Source organism: Diadema antillarum, unplaced genomic scaffold (genome assembly GCF_040938485.1).
Source record: "Diadema antillarum isolate AM-2024a unplaced genomic scaffold, OU_Dant_1.0 scf00000075, whole genome shotgun sequence".
In the NCBI taxonomy this organism is placed as follows: domain Eukaryota; kingdom Metazoa; phylum Echinodermata; class Echinoidea; order Diadematoida; family Diadematidae; genus Diadema; species Diadema antillarum.
In genome coordinates this window covers 4,109,868-4,129,284 of record NW_027270964.1, presented here as the reverse complement: position 1 = coordinate 4,129,284, position 19,417 = coordinate 4,109,868, and the positions used below count along the sequence as shown (strand labels likewise).

The following is a 19,417-nucleotide window of genomic DNA, read 5'->3' as shown; positions in this document are numbered from 1 at the left end:
CACCTAATTACATTATTCTACCAAAAATGTTCGAGATAAACTGCTAAAAAAACACACTTTCCTGCCCGTTTTATTATACCAAATTTTACCATAATGTAAAAGAAGACCCGCTCTTTCAGAAAATATGAAAAAGTCAAGTTCGGCTAGGTTGACGCGTTTCACTTATTTTCAGTCCTCAAGCAAAATCAGTGTGTGCGACTTTATGTTCGTTTTGAGGTGCACCGTCACATATACAAAATAAGGTTTGGGCCCTTTGGCTTAGTATACATTAGTTAGTAAAAGGATATTTTGAATGATACACTGTATGCAAGGCTTCTGTTAAAAAAAGAAGAAAAAAAAACACCATGTGGAAATACACTAATCAACTGAGGGGACAAAGGGAGGAAATGAAAGATAGTGGTACCTGTTTCAGTGTTATAACAGATCACAGAGATAAAACATAAGTTGTATGATCCATTCTGGTTTTAAAGTTCATTCACTCCATTGAATGAATGCATCACAGCACAGCACTATCCATGCAACTTTCTACTAGTCTCATGGTTGCTGAGAGGACAGCCCACTAATATACAAATGATGCACAGGATAGAGTGAGCTAGTGGAGATGTAGCGCACTAGAGGGTATTTACAATTGTGAAACATGCACGAGGCGAAGCCGAGTGCATGTTGCACTACATTGTAAATACCTGAGAGTGAGCTGCATCTCCACAAACGCCACAAAATAATCCTGTGCATCATTTGTTTTATAAAATGGGTCGAAAACTAACAGCATTTTTCACGTACCTTTGTGGGTCAATACCAGTCAGCTACATGTAGCACTCGCTCAAGTCAAAAAGTCAAGATGTCCGAAGATGTTCGTCCCAAACATATTACGCACGTCGCACTCGGAAATCCCGCACATATAAGTACTGTGAGATGTGTACGTATAAGAGTATACGTACGCCACATGTATGCACAAGAAAGGCCGGCTGGCAGCAGCCCGAACTAGAAGTTGTTTACAGGATTGACAGCGCGTATAGTAGCGCGCGACACATTTGTAACTACTGATTGAGTGCGCACTGCTAATGTAAATATTGTGACGTCAGGCTGTGCATGTTAGTGAGAAATTAATGCACACACACGTGACTCATTTCAGCGCTTCCAGTTGGCTACATTCTTGAACCCATTTTATAAATAATGCTAACAGTTATCAAAGCATATATAGTAAGGAAAACAACCATGTCTTATAAAAAGTCAGATTCTTAAAAGTTACAGTAGTTGGTCTGAATTTAGTGGGGAAAAGTGTTTGTAAAGAGGTTGTACACCTTTAACAGTACTGGATATCTTTGATATCAATATTAATAATTTGATCATTTACATGTATACAGAAACATGGCATTAAATGAACTCTTTCCCTTCTTCTTTCATTCATCCAGCAACTATCAATAATTTATATTTGAAATTTATCTAGAATTGTAATTTTCATTCACAAGAAAAGTGCAATAATGCTGTCTTTGTCTATCTAAAATACACATTTTCAGAATGTACTGTACAGCATGATGCCAACTCTTTGTATGATCTCATGCCTAATGAAATTCACAAAACTAGATGAAAGTAAAGATCATGAGTAAACAATAAAGTAAATTTTTATGGCCTGAGTCAGTTTTAAAATTATCTGACCAGGAACGTAATCTGGCAGGGCATCAAAAGTATGTGTTTTGTTTGACACAGCAGTTCACTGTACACACAGTCTATATTTAACCTGTGGGTTATCTTTTAAGCATCATTGTGTAACAGTCTGACAGAAACACTATAACCCAGTGTTTTCATTTTGAAGCACAGACTTGAAACAGGTACATTCAATCAACTAAGAGGCAACTGCCTCTAAAATATACTGTGAACAAAAGGCGACTTATTAACCTGGTCTAGAGTAAACAATACCTCCATTTGGTATCTACACAACACACATGAGCAGTGTGGTAATAAGGGAGTACATTGGCTACTTGCATATACATGTATATATTACATTACACAATGACTGAATCTTGATACCCTCTAAACCGTAAGCTAATGAGAGCAGATGGGTTTTTACAATGTGAAGAAAGATCATGTTTCAATCCATTTTATGGAAACAGCCACATAAAATGAACAAGAGTGGGAGTTACATTATCCCTACCATAAGGTAGGATATATTGAGTGTACCATGCTTTGGACTGAAGCCATACAAATGTATGTACAAGGAGATTTCAGATGTTCTTTTGAACCAAGAATAGATTACATACTGTGCCCATGTCAAGCCATCTTTATTATTTTATTCATTAAATTTCAGTCATGATGAATGTGACATTCAAATCAGTAATTGCCCTCTTCTCCCCCCCCCCCCAAAAAAAAAGAATTAAAAAAACTTTAAAAGTCTTCTATGATCAATGTCAGGCCATTCAGTTGAAAAACAACCAATTTTCTGTTAACCTTTGACCTTCACTATGGTTGTATCATGTATACTGTAAATGCAAGTCCAGCGTAACATGTATAGTGTACATTTGCAATAAAATTTTCATTTTGGCACGAATTCTAATAGACTGCTTGTTAGAAGCAATTTGGGGGGCAAAGTTATCTCTCATTTAAGTGTTCTGAAAGATCATATTGTATTGAGGGCAATGCACAATGGAAAATAAAAAATAACCCAACATCCCTGAAGTGTCCCCTTTTACTGTGGAAATGCACCTATCTCTATTGATATAAAAGATTGTGCCACACATATTTTGCAAGAAAGTGTCATTGCTACTGTACATGTACAGTTCTCACAAGCAATCTAAACAAGGAAGGCATGGGAAGATACACCATGTACATGCTTGTAGCTACACATGTACCTAGGCACAGACACTGTTTGCCCAATTTTGCCAAGAAAGTACTTTTAATCTACTTTAATACAATTGTAGGAATATCAAGGAAAATAGAAAAACAGTCATAAAGAAGATGTATTTCAACTAAAACCAGTTTATGCATAAGTGTCAGTCAGTTGTGTGTGTCCCCCCCCCCCCCCCATCCCCCCCCCCCAAACACACACACTATTGTAAGCCTTCTAAAAATCCCTTCTGTACTGCAGGACTTAGACCCCGTTTACAGTGCGGGGCTGGGCTGAGCCGCCGCCGAGCCACGGCTGAGCCCAGCCTCAACTGCGGGGCCGAGCCCCGCAATTTTGTCCGTTTACACTGCCGGGCTCGGCCGCGCTTTTAAGTCAAACCTTTTAATATTTTGTCTTGGTGGCGCTCTGCTTGTAATTTGGTATAGTCTGGTTTTCAGACCCTTTGCCAAAGGAAAAATCCTTTGCAGGACAAAACCACCTTAAACTATACTAGTTTTCGACATTGAGGGGGTTAATATCCTGAATAGCGAAATAGTACAACCGGAGGGTCTGGAAGCTAGACTAAAATTGGTCGCGCATTTGGCCCAGTTTGCGTTTACACTGAGACAGGGCCGGGCTCGGCCGCGGCCGAGACCACCTCCAGAGCGTGGCCAAATGCGCGGCCAATTTTGGCCCCGCATTTGGCCTTTTGCACGTATAGACTGAAATGAAGGTGGGCTGGGCCGCGGCCGAGCCATGGCCCAGCCCCGCACTGTAAACGGGGTCTTATACCCTACTTCAACCACTTACAAGGAATCCAGCTGCCCTCTGGTTATCAACACTCACAGGCATCATCAAATCTTTTATAGCCACCTCCCCCTTTTACCTGCTACTTGGAAAACATGCTATAGTAATGCTACAAGGACTACCTAGACCAGTGCCTGAGGCATTAGTAGCCCAACTGTGTTTTCAGTAGCTAACTACTGTTTGTAAGCCTTCCTGATTTTTATGATGCCTATCAAAGTTTGGATCCTGTACCTTCTTTGTGGTCACAGTTGACAGCACAGCCCAGGACCAGCTGTAGCAGCCTGCCCAACTCCACGGGGTCTCCATGCTCCCCCACCTTACCCACGTCGGGCAGCTGGAAGTCTCGGATCTGCTGACCAAGCTCCTGCATAGAGACACACACAGAAGACAAGAATTGCATACTGTAGAACATACCAGTACAACACATTTGCTGGTTATTTCTTGCTTGTCACCAAACACAGCTCATCAACAGGACATCTTGTATCTAGGCATTTTGGTTATGAACATGAGAAATGAAACAAAAGACAGTTTGATAACAGAATTAGGACAAAAAGAGATGCTGGTAAAAAGATGTATGAGCTCCAACTTGTGAGCACTATCACGTGGTACTCATTCATTCTAAAACATTTGTTTACACAGGAGGTAATATCCAGTACCGGTACATGAATACTGCAGGCCACACAAGGCCAGCATTGATCACATTTTCATTCTGTATAAAACATCTTGCAACACAACTGAAAAAAATTGCCAATGTGATACATCCCACTGAGAACAGATAGTGGAGAATTGTCCGACACAGTCTCTTACGCACTAAACATGATCAGTGTGTACAATGTAACTTGTAAGTTTTTACATTCAAGAACAAACATAAAAAAGAAAAGCACTCGGAGAGCACAGACCTCCGCCAAGCCAGCAATTCATTTCCCAAAATAGAAGCCTTTTGTTTACGTCACTGCATGACGCCTTGCCCGAGCAGAGCACGCGCTTTAGTGCATGTATGTACATGTAAACCTCCAGTACACGTATGCGCAGCTTGAAACCCAAGTTTGTTGACCTCATATGCCAAAAGATGAAAAATCCTTCAAAAATGCATAAAAATTCACGGATCATTACCAAAATTGAATGAGGTATTCCTTGTGTCAATATCGACTTTGTATGCAAGTTTCATTTTAATCCGTACACAACTTTTTGAGTTATTTTGCAAACAGACAAACGAACGCTGATGATCACTTTCACCTCCTCCTTCCTTGGCGGAGGTAATGATACAGTCAAACTCGGATACCTCGAATTCGTCGGGACTGAAGAAAATGGTTCGACGTACGCGAATTTCGAGGTACGCGTACGTCGAATTTTCTTCGACTTATCCGATGTTTATCGATGTTCGACGTTTATCGATGTTCAACATGGGTGTCTGTTATAGTGCCTACTGATTGTTTGCATGCTTGTCAATTTGAATTGAATCAACTTTTATATGAATGAATTGAGTGAAAATCGGAAATGAAATCAAAATTTCAGAAATAAAGATTTTGGTGGCCCGATCGCGCCACCAAAAAAAAAAAAAAAAAAGTCGGATGTTTGCTTTTACTTTTGAAAATGAACAGCGGTAACAATCGGCTACGTAAGATGCTAAAATAAATGTCAGAGTTTTGCGTTTAATTGTGGAAATGAATGACGGTAATATTTGACTCGGTATGATACTAAAATAAATGTCTGATGTTTGCTCATACTTTTGGAAATGAATAACGATAAGACTCAGCTCCGTATGGTGCTAAAACTAATGTTAGATATTTGATTTTGCGTTCGGAAATGAATAAGGATAACATTCGGCTCCGGAAGACGCTGAAATAAATGTCGAATTTTTGCTATGACGTTCGGAAATGAAAAACAATGACATTCAACTCCGTACGATGGTTAAATAAATGTCGGATGTTTCCTTATACTTTCGAAAGTAAATAGCAATAGCATTCGGCTCCGGAAGATGCTAAAATGGATGTCAGATGATCGTTTTATGTTCGGAAGAAAATAGCAGTAATATTCTGCTCCATCATGTCCATATGATGCTAAAATAACTGTCTGATCTTCGCTTTTAAATTTCGAAATGAATAACAGTAACATTCAGCTGCGTTTAATAGTAAAATCAATGTTTGATGTTTGCTTTGACGTTCGGAAAAGAGTAACAATAATATTCAACTCCTGACAATGATGAAATAAATGCTGGATGTTTGCTTTTATGTTCGAAAGTAAATTGCAATAACATTTAGCTCCGGAAGATGCTAAAATAAATGTCGAATGTTTGCTTTGATGTTCTGAAGTGAATAACAATAATATTCAACTCCGTACGCTGATAAAATAAATGCCGGATGTGTGCTTTTACGTTCGAAAGTAAATGTCAATAGCATTCAGCTCCGGAAGATGCTAAAATACATGTCGAATGATTGCTTTTACGTTTGACATGTTTGGAAGTGAACAGCAGTAACATTCTGCCCCATACGATGATAAAAAAAATATTGGATATTTGCTACGGTACATTTCAAAATAAATATCAGTAACATTCAGCTATACGTTTCATGGTCCAAAATGTCTGATGTCTGCCTTGACGTTCAAAAATGAAAAAAAAAAACAGTAACATTCGGCTCCGTGCGATGATAAAATAATTGTCAGATGATTCATTTCACTTTCGGAAGTGGACAGCAGTAACATTCGGCTCCGTTCGATGATGAAATAAGTCGGATGTTTGAAATGAATAACGGTAATATTCTGCTCCGTACGATGCAAAAATAAATAACAGATTGTTGCTTTAACAATTGGAAATGATTAATGGTATTAATCCGCTCAGTTAGATGCTAAAACAAATAGCGGATGTTTGCTTTCACATTTGGAAATGGATTAGGATAGTATTCAGCTCCGTAAGATTCTAAAATGAATATCGGTTGTTTGCTTTTACATTTAGAAATGAATAACGGTAACTTTCGGCTTTTTACAATGCTAAAACAAATGTCGGATGCTAACAAATGTCAGCAAATGCTCCCATTTTCTCATTTCAAACGTAAGTTTTGACCTCCTCATTATATGGGCATCAACTTTTATAATAATATCTACGCCTATTTGTCAAATCTTTAAACACAGAGTAAGATGTTTGAATTTTCTATTCATTTGTTTTAGACATGGACATCTGTATCACTTCAATAATGCTTAATATTAATTTGTCTATGTTTAGTAGGACCGATTTAGTTTTTCTAATGTTTTTCCTGATTTTTTTTTTTTTTTGTCACCAGATTTTACTTTCGACCACCAGAAAATCAAAATCAATGATATTGGTGGCCCGATAAAAGTTAGTGCGGAGCCCTGTGTATTCTATTCTATATTGTGATTGGCCTATACTTCCAGATTTTCATAATCGCACTGCTGGAAAAAAAAGTTTCAGTGCTTGCGTTTTCGGGGAAGTAAACTTCGTGAAAGGCAAAAAAAAGATAGTTTAAAAAAGGCACTACGAGAGAGATTGATGTTTTGACAGTGGAGCGTGATTAATGGCAAAGATGTAACTGTCAACGTAAGCAGGTGCGCCCCGACGGTTTAACGAAGAGAAATCTACGCGCACGGTATGACTGTCTTGATCAAAAATCAAAACACAGTGGTTAAAGAAAAGCAAATGATAGGGTAGCGCGTAGTTCTATCGTAAAGCACTCCATTGGCACGGGTGCTATGTGCATACCATGCACGTGTGTTGGTGGATGTTGGGGATTTTCCTTGTCAGCTGTGTATCGAGTATTTCTTCTTGGGCGCGCGATTGTTCTGGTCTCAGAATATTTACAATCGAGTGTGAAAACATTTGTGACATGTCTTCGCTGTCCACGCGCGCTTAATCGGAGATGCTGAGTGATGTTTACAATTTCGATTCGAGCAACATGCTGGGAAAAACAATAAGTTAATTAAGATCGGGACATTAGATTTCCCTTCGAGGTAACCGAACTTCGAGTTATCTTTTTCGAGCTACGCGAATTTTAATACACGGAAACTCCATAGGAACAATCGGGACTTTCATTTTGCCCCCGAGGTAAGTGATATTCGGCTTATCCGACGTCGAGGTATCCGAGTTTGACTGTATTTAATAATAGTCAAGGTATCCTATAGACCATGCATAGACTAAGCAATATCAATGTATAGATTCTTAAAAAATAAACCACACCAACAGCACTTTAATACGAAGCGCTTCAACAATAAGGAAGGAAATGGACTTTACACACTCAAGACCGTTAACTGGTACGTAGTTCAATACACTAGAACTCTGCTGTTGTGACATTGAGTCCAGAGCTATCAAAATGATACATAATTTGTAAGTTGTGCAGGTCCTTTTTAGTAGTCCAAATGCTTTATATTATGACTTTAATCACCAGACTGAATTTATTAGGAAAAAATATAATTCATCTCGTAGAAAGTAAATAATTCCTTTGCTTCACATACTTTTGACATTATGATTACTTGCCTTATCTACAATTGTACTTACCTTTCATTACTTTGAAGTATCCTACAGTGTTTTGTATGTCTTACTGTGTATTGAGTGTTTTGTATCTTGTAACTACTTTTGAATGTACATGCCATTTTCTTTTATGGGGGGGGGGGGCAACCTTTAAAAAGATGGTCTCAGCCTACAGATGTTGACTGCACCACTTTCTAAACATTTTTACTCACTATAGTATGTTTTGCATATATTCGATACCTGTATGCTTGATGTGTTTATCAAATTTGTGGATATGAATTGAATGGAAATAAATTACATTGTACATGTGCATTGAGTATACGTATAATATGCCTAAATATCACTGCAATCCAAGATAACTTATAAAAAAGTAAAATTTGGAGAAATACAAAGAAAAAATATTCATCCACATAAAGTTTAACAAATTTAAGGAAAAATGTATTTCATTTGCAGATCATTGAATAATAGTAATATTATTTCAGGAAATTCACAGCCATGATACAGTTTACTTGTAGCCATAAAAACCTGCATAGAATCTAACAGAAGCATACAATGTATACCATGGTTAATAAAAGATTCATGGGGTTTCACGAAGTTAAATAGCTTCTTTTTATGGTGTGCAAGCACTTGTTAGAGCAATGTTGTGCATTCCTTCCCATCGTTTACATTCCACCACAGCTATATTGATACAATTCTACACCTTATTTGTGCACTGGTTGCATTTGGTATACACACACTTATTTGACCCTTTTCTCTAACTACACAGTATGTATACGTTTGTACAGTGTCCATTGTCACCTTTTGACATTTCCTGCAATATAAAGTAGGGTCCCTCCCATTAAAGGGAAATTATCTCAGACAAACAAAAAAGTTGGTCTTACTGAAAGAGGGAAAAAAACAACAACCAATAGATACAATGTATGTGTACAGACACACAATACATGGGTTTGAATGCAAATTAGTCATCTCACAATTTGTTGTCAATGCATTTCTAGTATTCATTAAATATCTTTAAGCAAAAAAATAAAAATAAATATTTTTCAAGATACTAAGAATGTTTTGTTTCCCTTTAGAGCTACTTTAGTTGAAGAAAACTACAGTACAATAATGTCACCATCACATTACCATGAACACTCAATTGACAGGCTACATTTTAATCAAATTTCATTTGATATCTGATAATTAATCAGCATTTGATGACGATAAGGTTCTTTTATGAGTAGTTTGAAAAATTGTCAACAGTTTATCAAAGGAATACACCTTTTGCTAGCATTTGTCTCTGTGTCTTCTAACCCACAAATTGCTGTTATTTTTATCTTTATTGCATTGTGTTTCGTGTATTTATGATTCATTCAAATACATACACTGTAGAAGTAGATACTAACTTTCATCAACTCGACTCATGGTACATAGTAAGTTACAGTTGTATTAACACTCTCTTGGATACAGCCCTGGGAATTAGTAATGTAATGTAAACTGCAAATTGTATTAAATGTATCATAATAATAATGAGTGCTATTCATATACACACATTCTCAATGCACCAGTGAACAGCAGGCTAGCCTACAGTGTAGATATCAGTAGATATTATATCCTCATCAGGTATGCTGCTTTAGGTAAGGCAGACAGCATACCTAATCAATATCAACATCACTCAAACCTCTGAGGCAGAAATTAGACTCTGATACACCATGTCCAGAGCAATGATCCATTGGCAGCGTTGATGATATGAGCACATCTTACATCACTAGCCTCAAGCTGTATAACCTATCTACACTGTACTGCTAGTACATATGCACATCCGATGGGATGTTCCAAGTGGCTTTTCACAGCAGTTGTAGGCTGCGACGTGTAGGTCTGTGATATGGTACAATGTACACATATCTTGCCTTGTGTGTCCAATCCCTTTTGATAGTTTTTTCTGCCTCACAACACTACCACTACACACTGGCATACATACACAAAACCACACAGACAACACACACACACAAGGTACACAGAATGATACAGAATTGCCAAATTCCTTATGTGTGCGACACATCTTCTTTAATAGAACCTGACTCTAACCAAGGAGCAAGTGGCGAGTGCTTTGTCAAGGGGTCTTTTAGCCAGCAGGTTGTTGTGCAGCAAAAAAATAAATAAACAGCATAATAAAGAAACAAACTGAATAAACAAAATGTACTTGCTTGAAGGTATTATTTACAATTTGCAGATGAAACAAATATTCAACTATGGTGCTTCAAAATAGTTCTAAAATGTGAGCCAGGGATAGAAACAACCAATTATGTAAAAATTTTAATCAGTAGGGCCTTTAATCAATGCAAAATATTGTTAAATATAGGCCCTACAAAATGCAAACAATAGTTTATAATAAAATTGTTTCCAGAATAAACCGTCTACAGTTATGGCTAATTGAGGAAATTAGCAATATCTCCAAGTTACATTTTAGGCTTTATTGCAAAATATTTATATGGTAGGATGTTTTGTGATACAACTGACCTACACGTATGCGTCAAATGTGATAATTCGGAACATTGGTTAACTACACCGTTAAGTCATATGTCCCCAGACATACATGCTAACAATATACTGTAAAAGAGGTATGTGCACTGTATCTATCGAATACCTCAATCCTGATACTAATGTATCAACTTTGTACCCAATTCACTGCATACATTGATATGAAATAAATGAAGGCAGGTCGATGGAAGTTTACGAGACATATCAAATGTAATTCAGCAACATTTGCCCACCATCATCTAAATACTGTACTAGTATCAGTTCATGTGGATAATGAGATCTTTCAGAATTAAATTCAAACACTACTGTTACTGTTTATATCTGTACAAGATGAAACGTGCAGGCTCTACTAAATAATGCTACAACGTCTTTTCTGAACACACATCATGACACACACAAAAAAAAGACCTTTGACCAGCAGGATATTAACTGTAAGAAGAAAAAGCTTGCGAGGTTGACAATGCTGTCACATCTTTTCCTCACTGGTTGCTTATTGTGGTACAGCTTATACTAAAGGAATAAGTACAAGTGGTTTTATCAAACCGTGCTGAAACACAATGCCATATTTCCTTCTCTCTCATCTCCTCGAGCTCCACTACAGAATGGATAGCAAAAACTGAAACTTGCCCATAATTGATGCTGTTTGTCTTCATATCACACTCACAATGCTATGATGTCACAGTGATTGACAACGATGAAGCCAGAAGGCCAAGAAGTGTTAAATGCCAAAGGCAACCCTATACAACATGCCACACATGGTGTGCTAAAACCCTGGGTAATTTAAAAATGGAAAACCATTCTGTCACTTGAGGAAGATCCACAGGCATGAAGGTCAAACCACAATCCAGATAAGGGCTTTTTACACTTGTAAATTTTTGCTTAGCCCCGGACTATCGGTGGGGCTAAGGGGGGGCCTTAGCCCCACCGTTGGTACGGGACTATCCTTAGCCCACTTTCTGTTTACACTCGTTTTTGCCAAAGTGGGCTAGCCCCACCGATAGTACGGTACTATCTGGCCCTGCAAAATAGCAGGGGTTAGCACCGCAATTGCGGTGCTAGCACCGCAATTGCGGTGCCAAGCAAGTGAGTGTAAACAGAACGAAAAAATAATCCTGGGCTAAGCGACGGAGACGAAGTCCGACCCTCACTGACCAATCAGAAACGAGGCAATCAAGTGCTGCCGGTGCGTGCGTGTACGTGTACAGTACACAGCGTAATTATGAATATTCATGTGGTTTGGAAAGTCCGGGGCTAAGAAATACGAGTGTAAAAAGGTCAGTTTTCTCCTTAGCCCCGGACAAGAGATAGTACGGGACTAATTGGCGAGTGTAAAAAGCTGAAAAAATTGGTACGGGACTAACGATAGTCCTGGGTCAGAGAAAGTCCGGGGTTAAGAAACACAAGTGTAAAAAGCCCTTTACAGGGTACAAAGTGTAAACAGTACATTGTACATGTACCTGTACATACATGTATACATATTATGTACTTGGTGTTCTTACATGTGCCAGGGAGGTGCATGTACTGCATTGATCTAAACCCTAAACAAAATGCTGCTCTGTAAAGCAAGAACTGTCAAACATAGAAAATGGTCTCAGATGTGTACAATAGGTAAGAGGCACTTTGTTTACATTGTAAATCACTTTAACCTGTACAGACTGTAGGTAGTGTGTACATACATACATTACATATTCCACAGCAATTGGTTAACTTTGCCATTTACAGTATAATTCATGCACTGCATTTGAATGTAACAGTACTTGGTTTTACTTATTCCTAAAGCATACCTGGGCCCTGTTTTATGAAGAGTTACAGTATAATAAATTGACTATAGATAAAGTTGATTTCTATCATAAGTCCATAGCAGCCTGTACACGTATTAACGAAATTTTATAATCGATTAAATCTTTTGATAAAACATGGCCCACAAGCCTTTTACAATGTAAAACGTAGGTATTGTAATTGCAAAAAGTATTGAAACACTAAAGAGTCATGAATTTTGTGTACAAATTTGTATAAATTATTAAATGCTGTATCAAGGGATTTACCAAAATGTTTAAATATACAGGATAAATTGCTTTTTCTTCAGCAAGTTGGTACAACGGAGCAATAACTCAATGACATTTAAAAGAAAAAAAACTTTTATGATGAACCTTATCTCCTGCTCTCCATCTTCCTACAGTCATGATAAACATGTAGGCCATTTGGTCTGTGTTAACCCAATGACTATCAAAACAAACACAGTGATTCTTACCAATATCCACTATGTATCATAATCATCATTATTGTTCTCATTATGATCATTTTCATTATCATAACCATTAGCACTATTTTCATTCACTGCTACCAATAGGCTTAATGCTGTACTGCATTGCTGTACATTATATTGTACTGATACCGATAAAAACATGATTGTAACACCCCTTTCTAAAAGCATCAATGATATTTGAGTAAGAAGCAGAGCAAATAAGACGTTGGTACGTGTAAAATGCCTTTAGTCAAGGAGGTACTAGGTGAGTGGCTCGCCTAGTACCTCCTTGCTTTAGTGCTAGCCTGGCACTCAGCACTAAACATTCATGGAGCCATCTGTTACAGACAGAAGTCTGTCAGATCATGTGTAAGCAATGAACAGCTTCCTCTCACAAGGTACAATGTACAATGCTTGGCACAACACCGATCCCCACGCGTCTGATGGGTACATACTGTATGCCATGACTGTTCACTTTAATACAGGTACACACACAGAGTCAGAAGTGACTGCCACAGGCACACACATAAAATTACAACAGTGACTACAAATTATACCCTGCCTTCCCAAAGCACACTATAAACACCTCACAGAGATCCCACTATACTTTTCTTTGCAAAGAATACGTCAGGTGTACCGGTAAATGGATTTCAATGGACCAGCGCACACATTGGCAAACATATAAATGATCCTGACCCCTTGTGATTCACTCTAAAAAGTGACGAGTATAGTCATCATACAGTATGAACCAAGCACATTGTACTACATAAATGAAAGAATAAATTATTACAAATGAAAGAATATAAGTTACCGGTATTACACTGTACAACACAGTTACAGTGTATCCATGGAGCAATATGGACACAATGGATATAAATCTGCTGATGTAACTTAAATGTGAAGCATTCTTGAAAGACCCTGGACAAAGATAGAACTACACTGTACACCTACAGATGTATTACACCCATCATTGTTCTAAAATAAAGGTAAAACCATGTGTGATAGATATACCATCCTAGCTTAGTGCTACTTTTTTGTAGATTGTTGATATCTTCGCTCAAGCTGCATGTCATGAACTTAGCGAGCTATTCGGAAACGACAATGCAGTGCTCCACATTGGCATTCATGCATGGTTTCTCCTCCACACCTACAGGATATATCATGTCCTTGAATTCTTTATTTAACTGAAAAATTGCAGGTTTGCATTCCAACTTTCCAAAAGAATTTTTGTTTAGAATACTGTCACAATGCATTACAAAAAGTGCAGTGACATCCTCCATAGGAAACGAGCATTTTTAAATGCACCGCGCAGAGTGCACAATCAGGTACAAGCTGTATAGGACTTTTAGAGTTTTGTAGAGTTTTGTGAAAATTTTACATCGGTACCTTTCGAGTTGAAAATTTGGTGTCATTTTCCACTCAAACGCAATCAGCTCTACGATAACATGCAATTTTACATAAACGGCGCGGTGTGCCAACTGTGAGCCTGAAGGCCATTTTGGAAGGATTATTTTACTGCCATACATTGTACCTCTTGTTTTTGTACAATGCACCGGCCTAGTGAGTTGCAGCAAATACTCACGTGTATTTATACTGAGTTTGGAGGAATTTCGTGAAACTTCGCCATCGGTACCTTTTCAATATTCATAAACCATGTCAGTTTAGCCCCGAGTGAGTAACCCACCAATATGTTCATACACTAAAGCAATGGCGCGTCCCTGCGTGCTTCTCACTTGAATACACTACGCTGATTGGCTAAATGTCATTGGCCTTACGAGGTCGCATCGGGTCAACGCGTGATCGTGACGTAGCGCGTATGCAAAATCGTGACGTGACAATAGGTGCGCACGTCTTTATTACTATCTAGATTTCATTAATACATTAGCTCAACGTAGCATTTGCGGCGCATGATTGCATCATTAATGTGTACAATTATTCTTTAACGGTCAACGCACTGTGATTGGTGGTATGCAAATAACGGATCTACGTCATAGCTCATTATCTGTTTGTCACCGTTCGCGTGTAGACTTTTTGTAATGGACATAATGGTTGCTGAATACCACAGCTAAATGAAAAAACTTCCATGTAAGTGATATATGCACAAATCCAACATATTCTACATATTTTACATGTACATGTACACACCTGTACAGTATACCATCACAAACAATAATGTTAAAAAAAAAACAACCAACTAACATATTACAGAAGATCAGCACAATTTACACAAGTAGGCCTACACTATGCGGTTTACACTTAAATGCTGATCAACTGACAAAACAGAAACAATTCTTTTATTGATAAGTACATGAGCAATGGATCACAAGACTTACAAAACTGTAGACCCTACTAAGTGAATGAAGTTGGATTACACTTGTAATAGAGAAATATGTTTTATTACTTTCTCCACGTTTTAGTCCATTTTGGAATGATGGGGCACAAGAATTTAATGAGCATAATTCGAGCAGGTTTAAAGACTTACTATAGAAATCAAATGTCATATTGAGGAGCTGAATATTTAATGCCATGGAAAAATGGCCAATAAAACAAAAACGAAAAGACTCCAACTTTAAAAATGCTCGACCATGAAAGCACAGCACCATTTGTTCGTAATGCACCATCAAGTGCAAGCTTTCTCTCTGGACAAGTCTTATAGGCCGTATTCAACTTAAAAAAGAGTTAATGGTTTTTGCATTGTGATGCAAAACTATGAATTATTCACCACCATTCACTAACACAAGTGTGTGGACGTACTGTGGCCAGTTGCATCGTGGGAATAAGAAACTTGAGACTCTCTTTAAATGCTGTTCACACATATCGCAATGTTCCAAAAAAGAAATCAAGTGCCATTGATTTAGCATTGCAATGCAAAAAACAGTTTCAAAAAGAGTTACTTCAGGTTTGTGTGAATAGCATTATAGACGGTAAACTTTGCAAAGGCACTGTGGTGTATAAAAAGGTTGCACAATGTACCAACACTGAACAGCAAAAAAAAGAAAAATAAAATAAAAATATATTTACATATATAAAACATAACAAAACAAAACAAACACTGAACAGAAAACACACACACACACAAACAAAACCAAATGAAAAAATAAATATAAATCAACAAGGCATTTCATAAGTATAAGAGTGGAGCCATGTGCATAACAAACCTGCTCTCAATGTTTGTAAACAAAGAAGTAAACTGCAGTGTAGAAAGGAAGCCTTCATAATCACCCTGAGCCCAGTTCACTGTACGGCCAGTCTATAAATACCTGTCTACCATGTACATTTGTAGGCCTACAGTATGTCAGTATCTTGTCAAATCGCTCTCTAGGGTATTCAAGGTACATGTAGAGGGGGCTTTTTGACACAAGGCTGTAGCCTTTTCTTGTCTCCAGAAACACTAAATTATAAGTTAAACATTTAGAGCACACTTCTCTAAATATTCCACCAAAAGTTTCCTTGTACCACGTAATTTGATTTTTTTTAAAATTCTTGTCACTTGATACTAAAGAATAGGACATATTTTCTACAAGTACAGACCGTTTGGTAATTATCATCCAAGTCTTATAATTTTGTCATCTGTACACTGTCAACATGGCAAAGCCACAGGTCTGTTTTTGTTTGTTTCTTTCTTTTTAGGATTGAGACAGAATGAAACAAAGGTCTGCAACAGAGTGACTTACAATGGGCAAAGATACCATCACTGCGCTATGCTTTACCTGTAAACATACATTGTACAAGGCCACGTCTACAGTTTCTATCTCCTCTTCTTCTAGATAATAGCGACAAATGTATTCTGTTTTGCTTTGACTTTTTTTTTCTGCTGCATAAGACACTGATTCTCACATAGGCAGACATTGAGAAACTGGACAACAGCGAATCCCTCAAGGAAACTGTTTGACGTTTTTACAAGGGTCATATACCGGTACTTGTACATGTAGATTGTAATACATGTGTACTGGAATGAAAAGTGAGCAATAGACCTTATTGGAGGCTGAAATACTCAACAATAGTGAGCAGCTAAAAACTATCAGAGGTGCATGTAGTACCCATCCCACATAGCATATCCTCAATGAATGAAAGTTCAAACTGCCTTGGGGAAAGAAACAGTGAAAACAGGAACTCTCGTAATCGGATGTATTAGGGAGCCACGTCACATAGGAGACTGGCTGACAAAATCTATTCTAAGTCAGAGTCTAAAAATAGGGCATCCTCTGTGATCTGGTAACAGCATGATAAGCGCCACATTCAGCTTGATGCCATGATATTGGTAGCGATTTGGGCTGCCTTTTAGGCTTACAAAGACTTCCACTTCATTCACCACACTTAATGCAAAGGATGAAATATGAACCATGCATTACAACATAATTTCACTGAATTGAAAAGAATCATGTACAAAAGTACGACGAAAAAAAATATATTGCACTCTACTCTCTGATTTGGAAAAGTACAGTGTACATGCATGGTCATGATTCCCCTTAATCACCACTGCTATCACAGAAATACAGATCATCACATTAACTGGAGCAGACTCTCTCGACTGAGAATACAAGTGGCACTCCAATGCCAAGTTTGTTCACACACAATGCTTTGAGAATGACTGTACATTCCATGGTCAGAATGATTGATTATTACTATTCTCTTTTTTAAATTGATCAGTTAAAGGTCACGTGGACTGGCAATAGCAAAACCGAGTTACAAAATGTATCTCTTCCTGAAGACATTGAGTGCAAGACAAAAACAGATTGAAAAAAGACAGAACAGATGAAATAGAGATATTTCCATTTTTTTTTATAGCAAAGAAAAACATTAGAATTGGATTGACACAAATCTTGGTTTGAATGCAACTTTCCTACTGTATCTGAATTTCATTTGCACTCTGCATGTACTGTATACGCTATAATTTTCGCGTACATAAATTTTCGCGAATTCCCGCTGTCACACATTTTCGCGAGTGGTTAAATTCGCGATTGGGGGACCAGAGAAAATATGAAGTGGCAAAGAAAGTGTGAATTTTCAACTTACTAGCAAATAAGAATGATACTAGTTATACACTGCATGAAAAAAAAAACTTACCAAACTCTGCGAACTAGTAAGTTAGAATTCAACATTTTTGAAGTGGTTAAAGTCCATCGCGCTAAATTTCTGACGAGTGGTCCCCTTGCGATAATGGATTGGCTCTCTACAGTATTCGTAAGTAGACGTGGACGTGCGTAGTTCGGTAAGCCGTGACATGGTATACTAGTACTGAACTGTTCGTATCATCAAGGCAAGGGATTCATTTTGGAAGGTAATATTTTCGCGTGTTGTTAATTTCGCGAATAGCTCCCAACTCGCGAAAATAAACCCCCTGCGAAATATATAGCGTATACAGTACATTGTAGTCACATTACCTCTTTAACCATGCCAGGAAAGAGAATATATAGGCAGTTTTCTTTACTCAGTTACAATCCTATCTTACATAATAGCCTTTGTAATATTGTACAGTGCCTATTTTTCATGGCCAAATGATTATATACACATGTACAAACACTTTCCCTCAACTTATACAATGTACCTTAAGTAAAACTTTCTACCTGGTACATTCATCATACAGGAAATATTCACATTATTCTCAGTGAAACTTATTTCCAACTATTTATCACAGCATCCTGTCGTTCTTATATTGAAAGTGTTCAGCGGTATGGAATACAGATATCTTTCATCCTGAAAATCACCTTGTGATTAAATTAGGCACACGGCCAGACAAAACATGGGTTGAATAAATATCTCTACCATTTCAAGTAGCTATAAAGTACTTGAGGCTTGTGAACATGTATGTTTTATATACATTGTACATCGTACAAAGAGCATCACCTTTTCACAAACTTTACTGTTGAATAAAGCTTTACACATAAGCATCAAGTATACAATGTAAGAGCCTGCATTGTTCTTCATCCAAGTGTGAATCCAGTGCCCCCCCCCCCCCCCCCCCCAATGGGGTACTGAAGAAACTCTTTCTACCATGAATAACTAAAAACTGGGTTTCTACATGTTAAAGACAATAGTACCTGTGTGATTGGTGTAGTCTTACTGGTACTGATACAGTGTACCATTTAGCAATCACCAGTTACTGCACTGGTTGTTGTTGTTGTTGTTGTTGCTGTTGTTTGTTTTGTTTTTTTATGTGCATCACCATCCACAGAAGAGAATGCTGAACACTTGACAGAGAGGCAAATTTTGAAATGTTATCATCAGTGTCATATTTTAGTAGCCATTATGCCCTTGAACAGGCAAAATGTTAGGTGGCGTAGGCATCGATCACTATTTTATCTTTGAGCCAAAATGTGCAATATGATTGCACAGCAGAGAGAGTGGTTCCAATGTTTAAACACTATTTGTGGCTAAAACTTCACTACAAAAGAGAAACTACTAATGTTTATCACCTATCATTAGACTATACCAGCACCACAATGAAGCCTTGTGCAGAACAGAGTGACAACAAACAAGAATATTCTACTTCTACATATGAGAGGTAAATTCCCTATCTCCTCCAAAATTGTAACTAATTTGTAGT

At 37.7% G+C, this 19,417-nt stretch overlaps 1 protein-coding gene across 1 annotated transcript in view; it reads right to left on the bottom strand.

The window, feature by feature from the left end:
* The window catches only part of LOC139717453 (protein Hook homolog 3-like), a 60,660-nt gene that overhangs the window by 26,522 nt on the left and 14,721 nt on the right, over positions 1 to 19,417 (bottom strand). Inside the window, exon 4 of the mRNA XM_071628959.1 lies at positions 3,860 to 3,992. Within this exon, the coding sequence (XP_071485060.1) occupies positions 3,860 to 3,992 (133 nt within the window). The remainder of the gene's footprint in view (positions 1 to 3,859; positions 3,993 to 19,417) is intronic.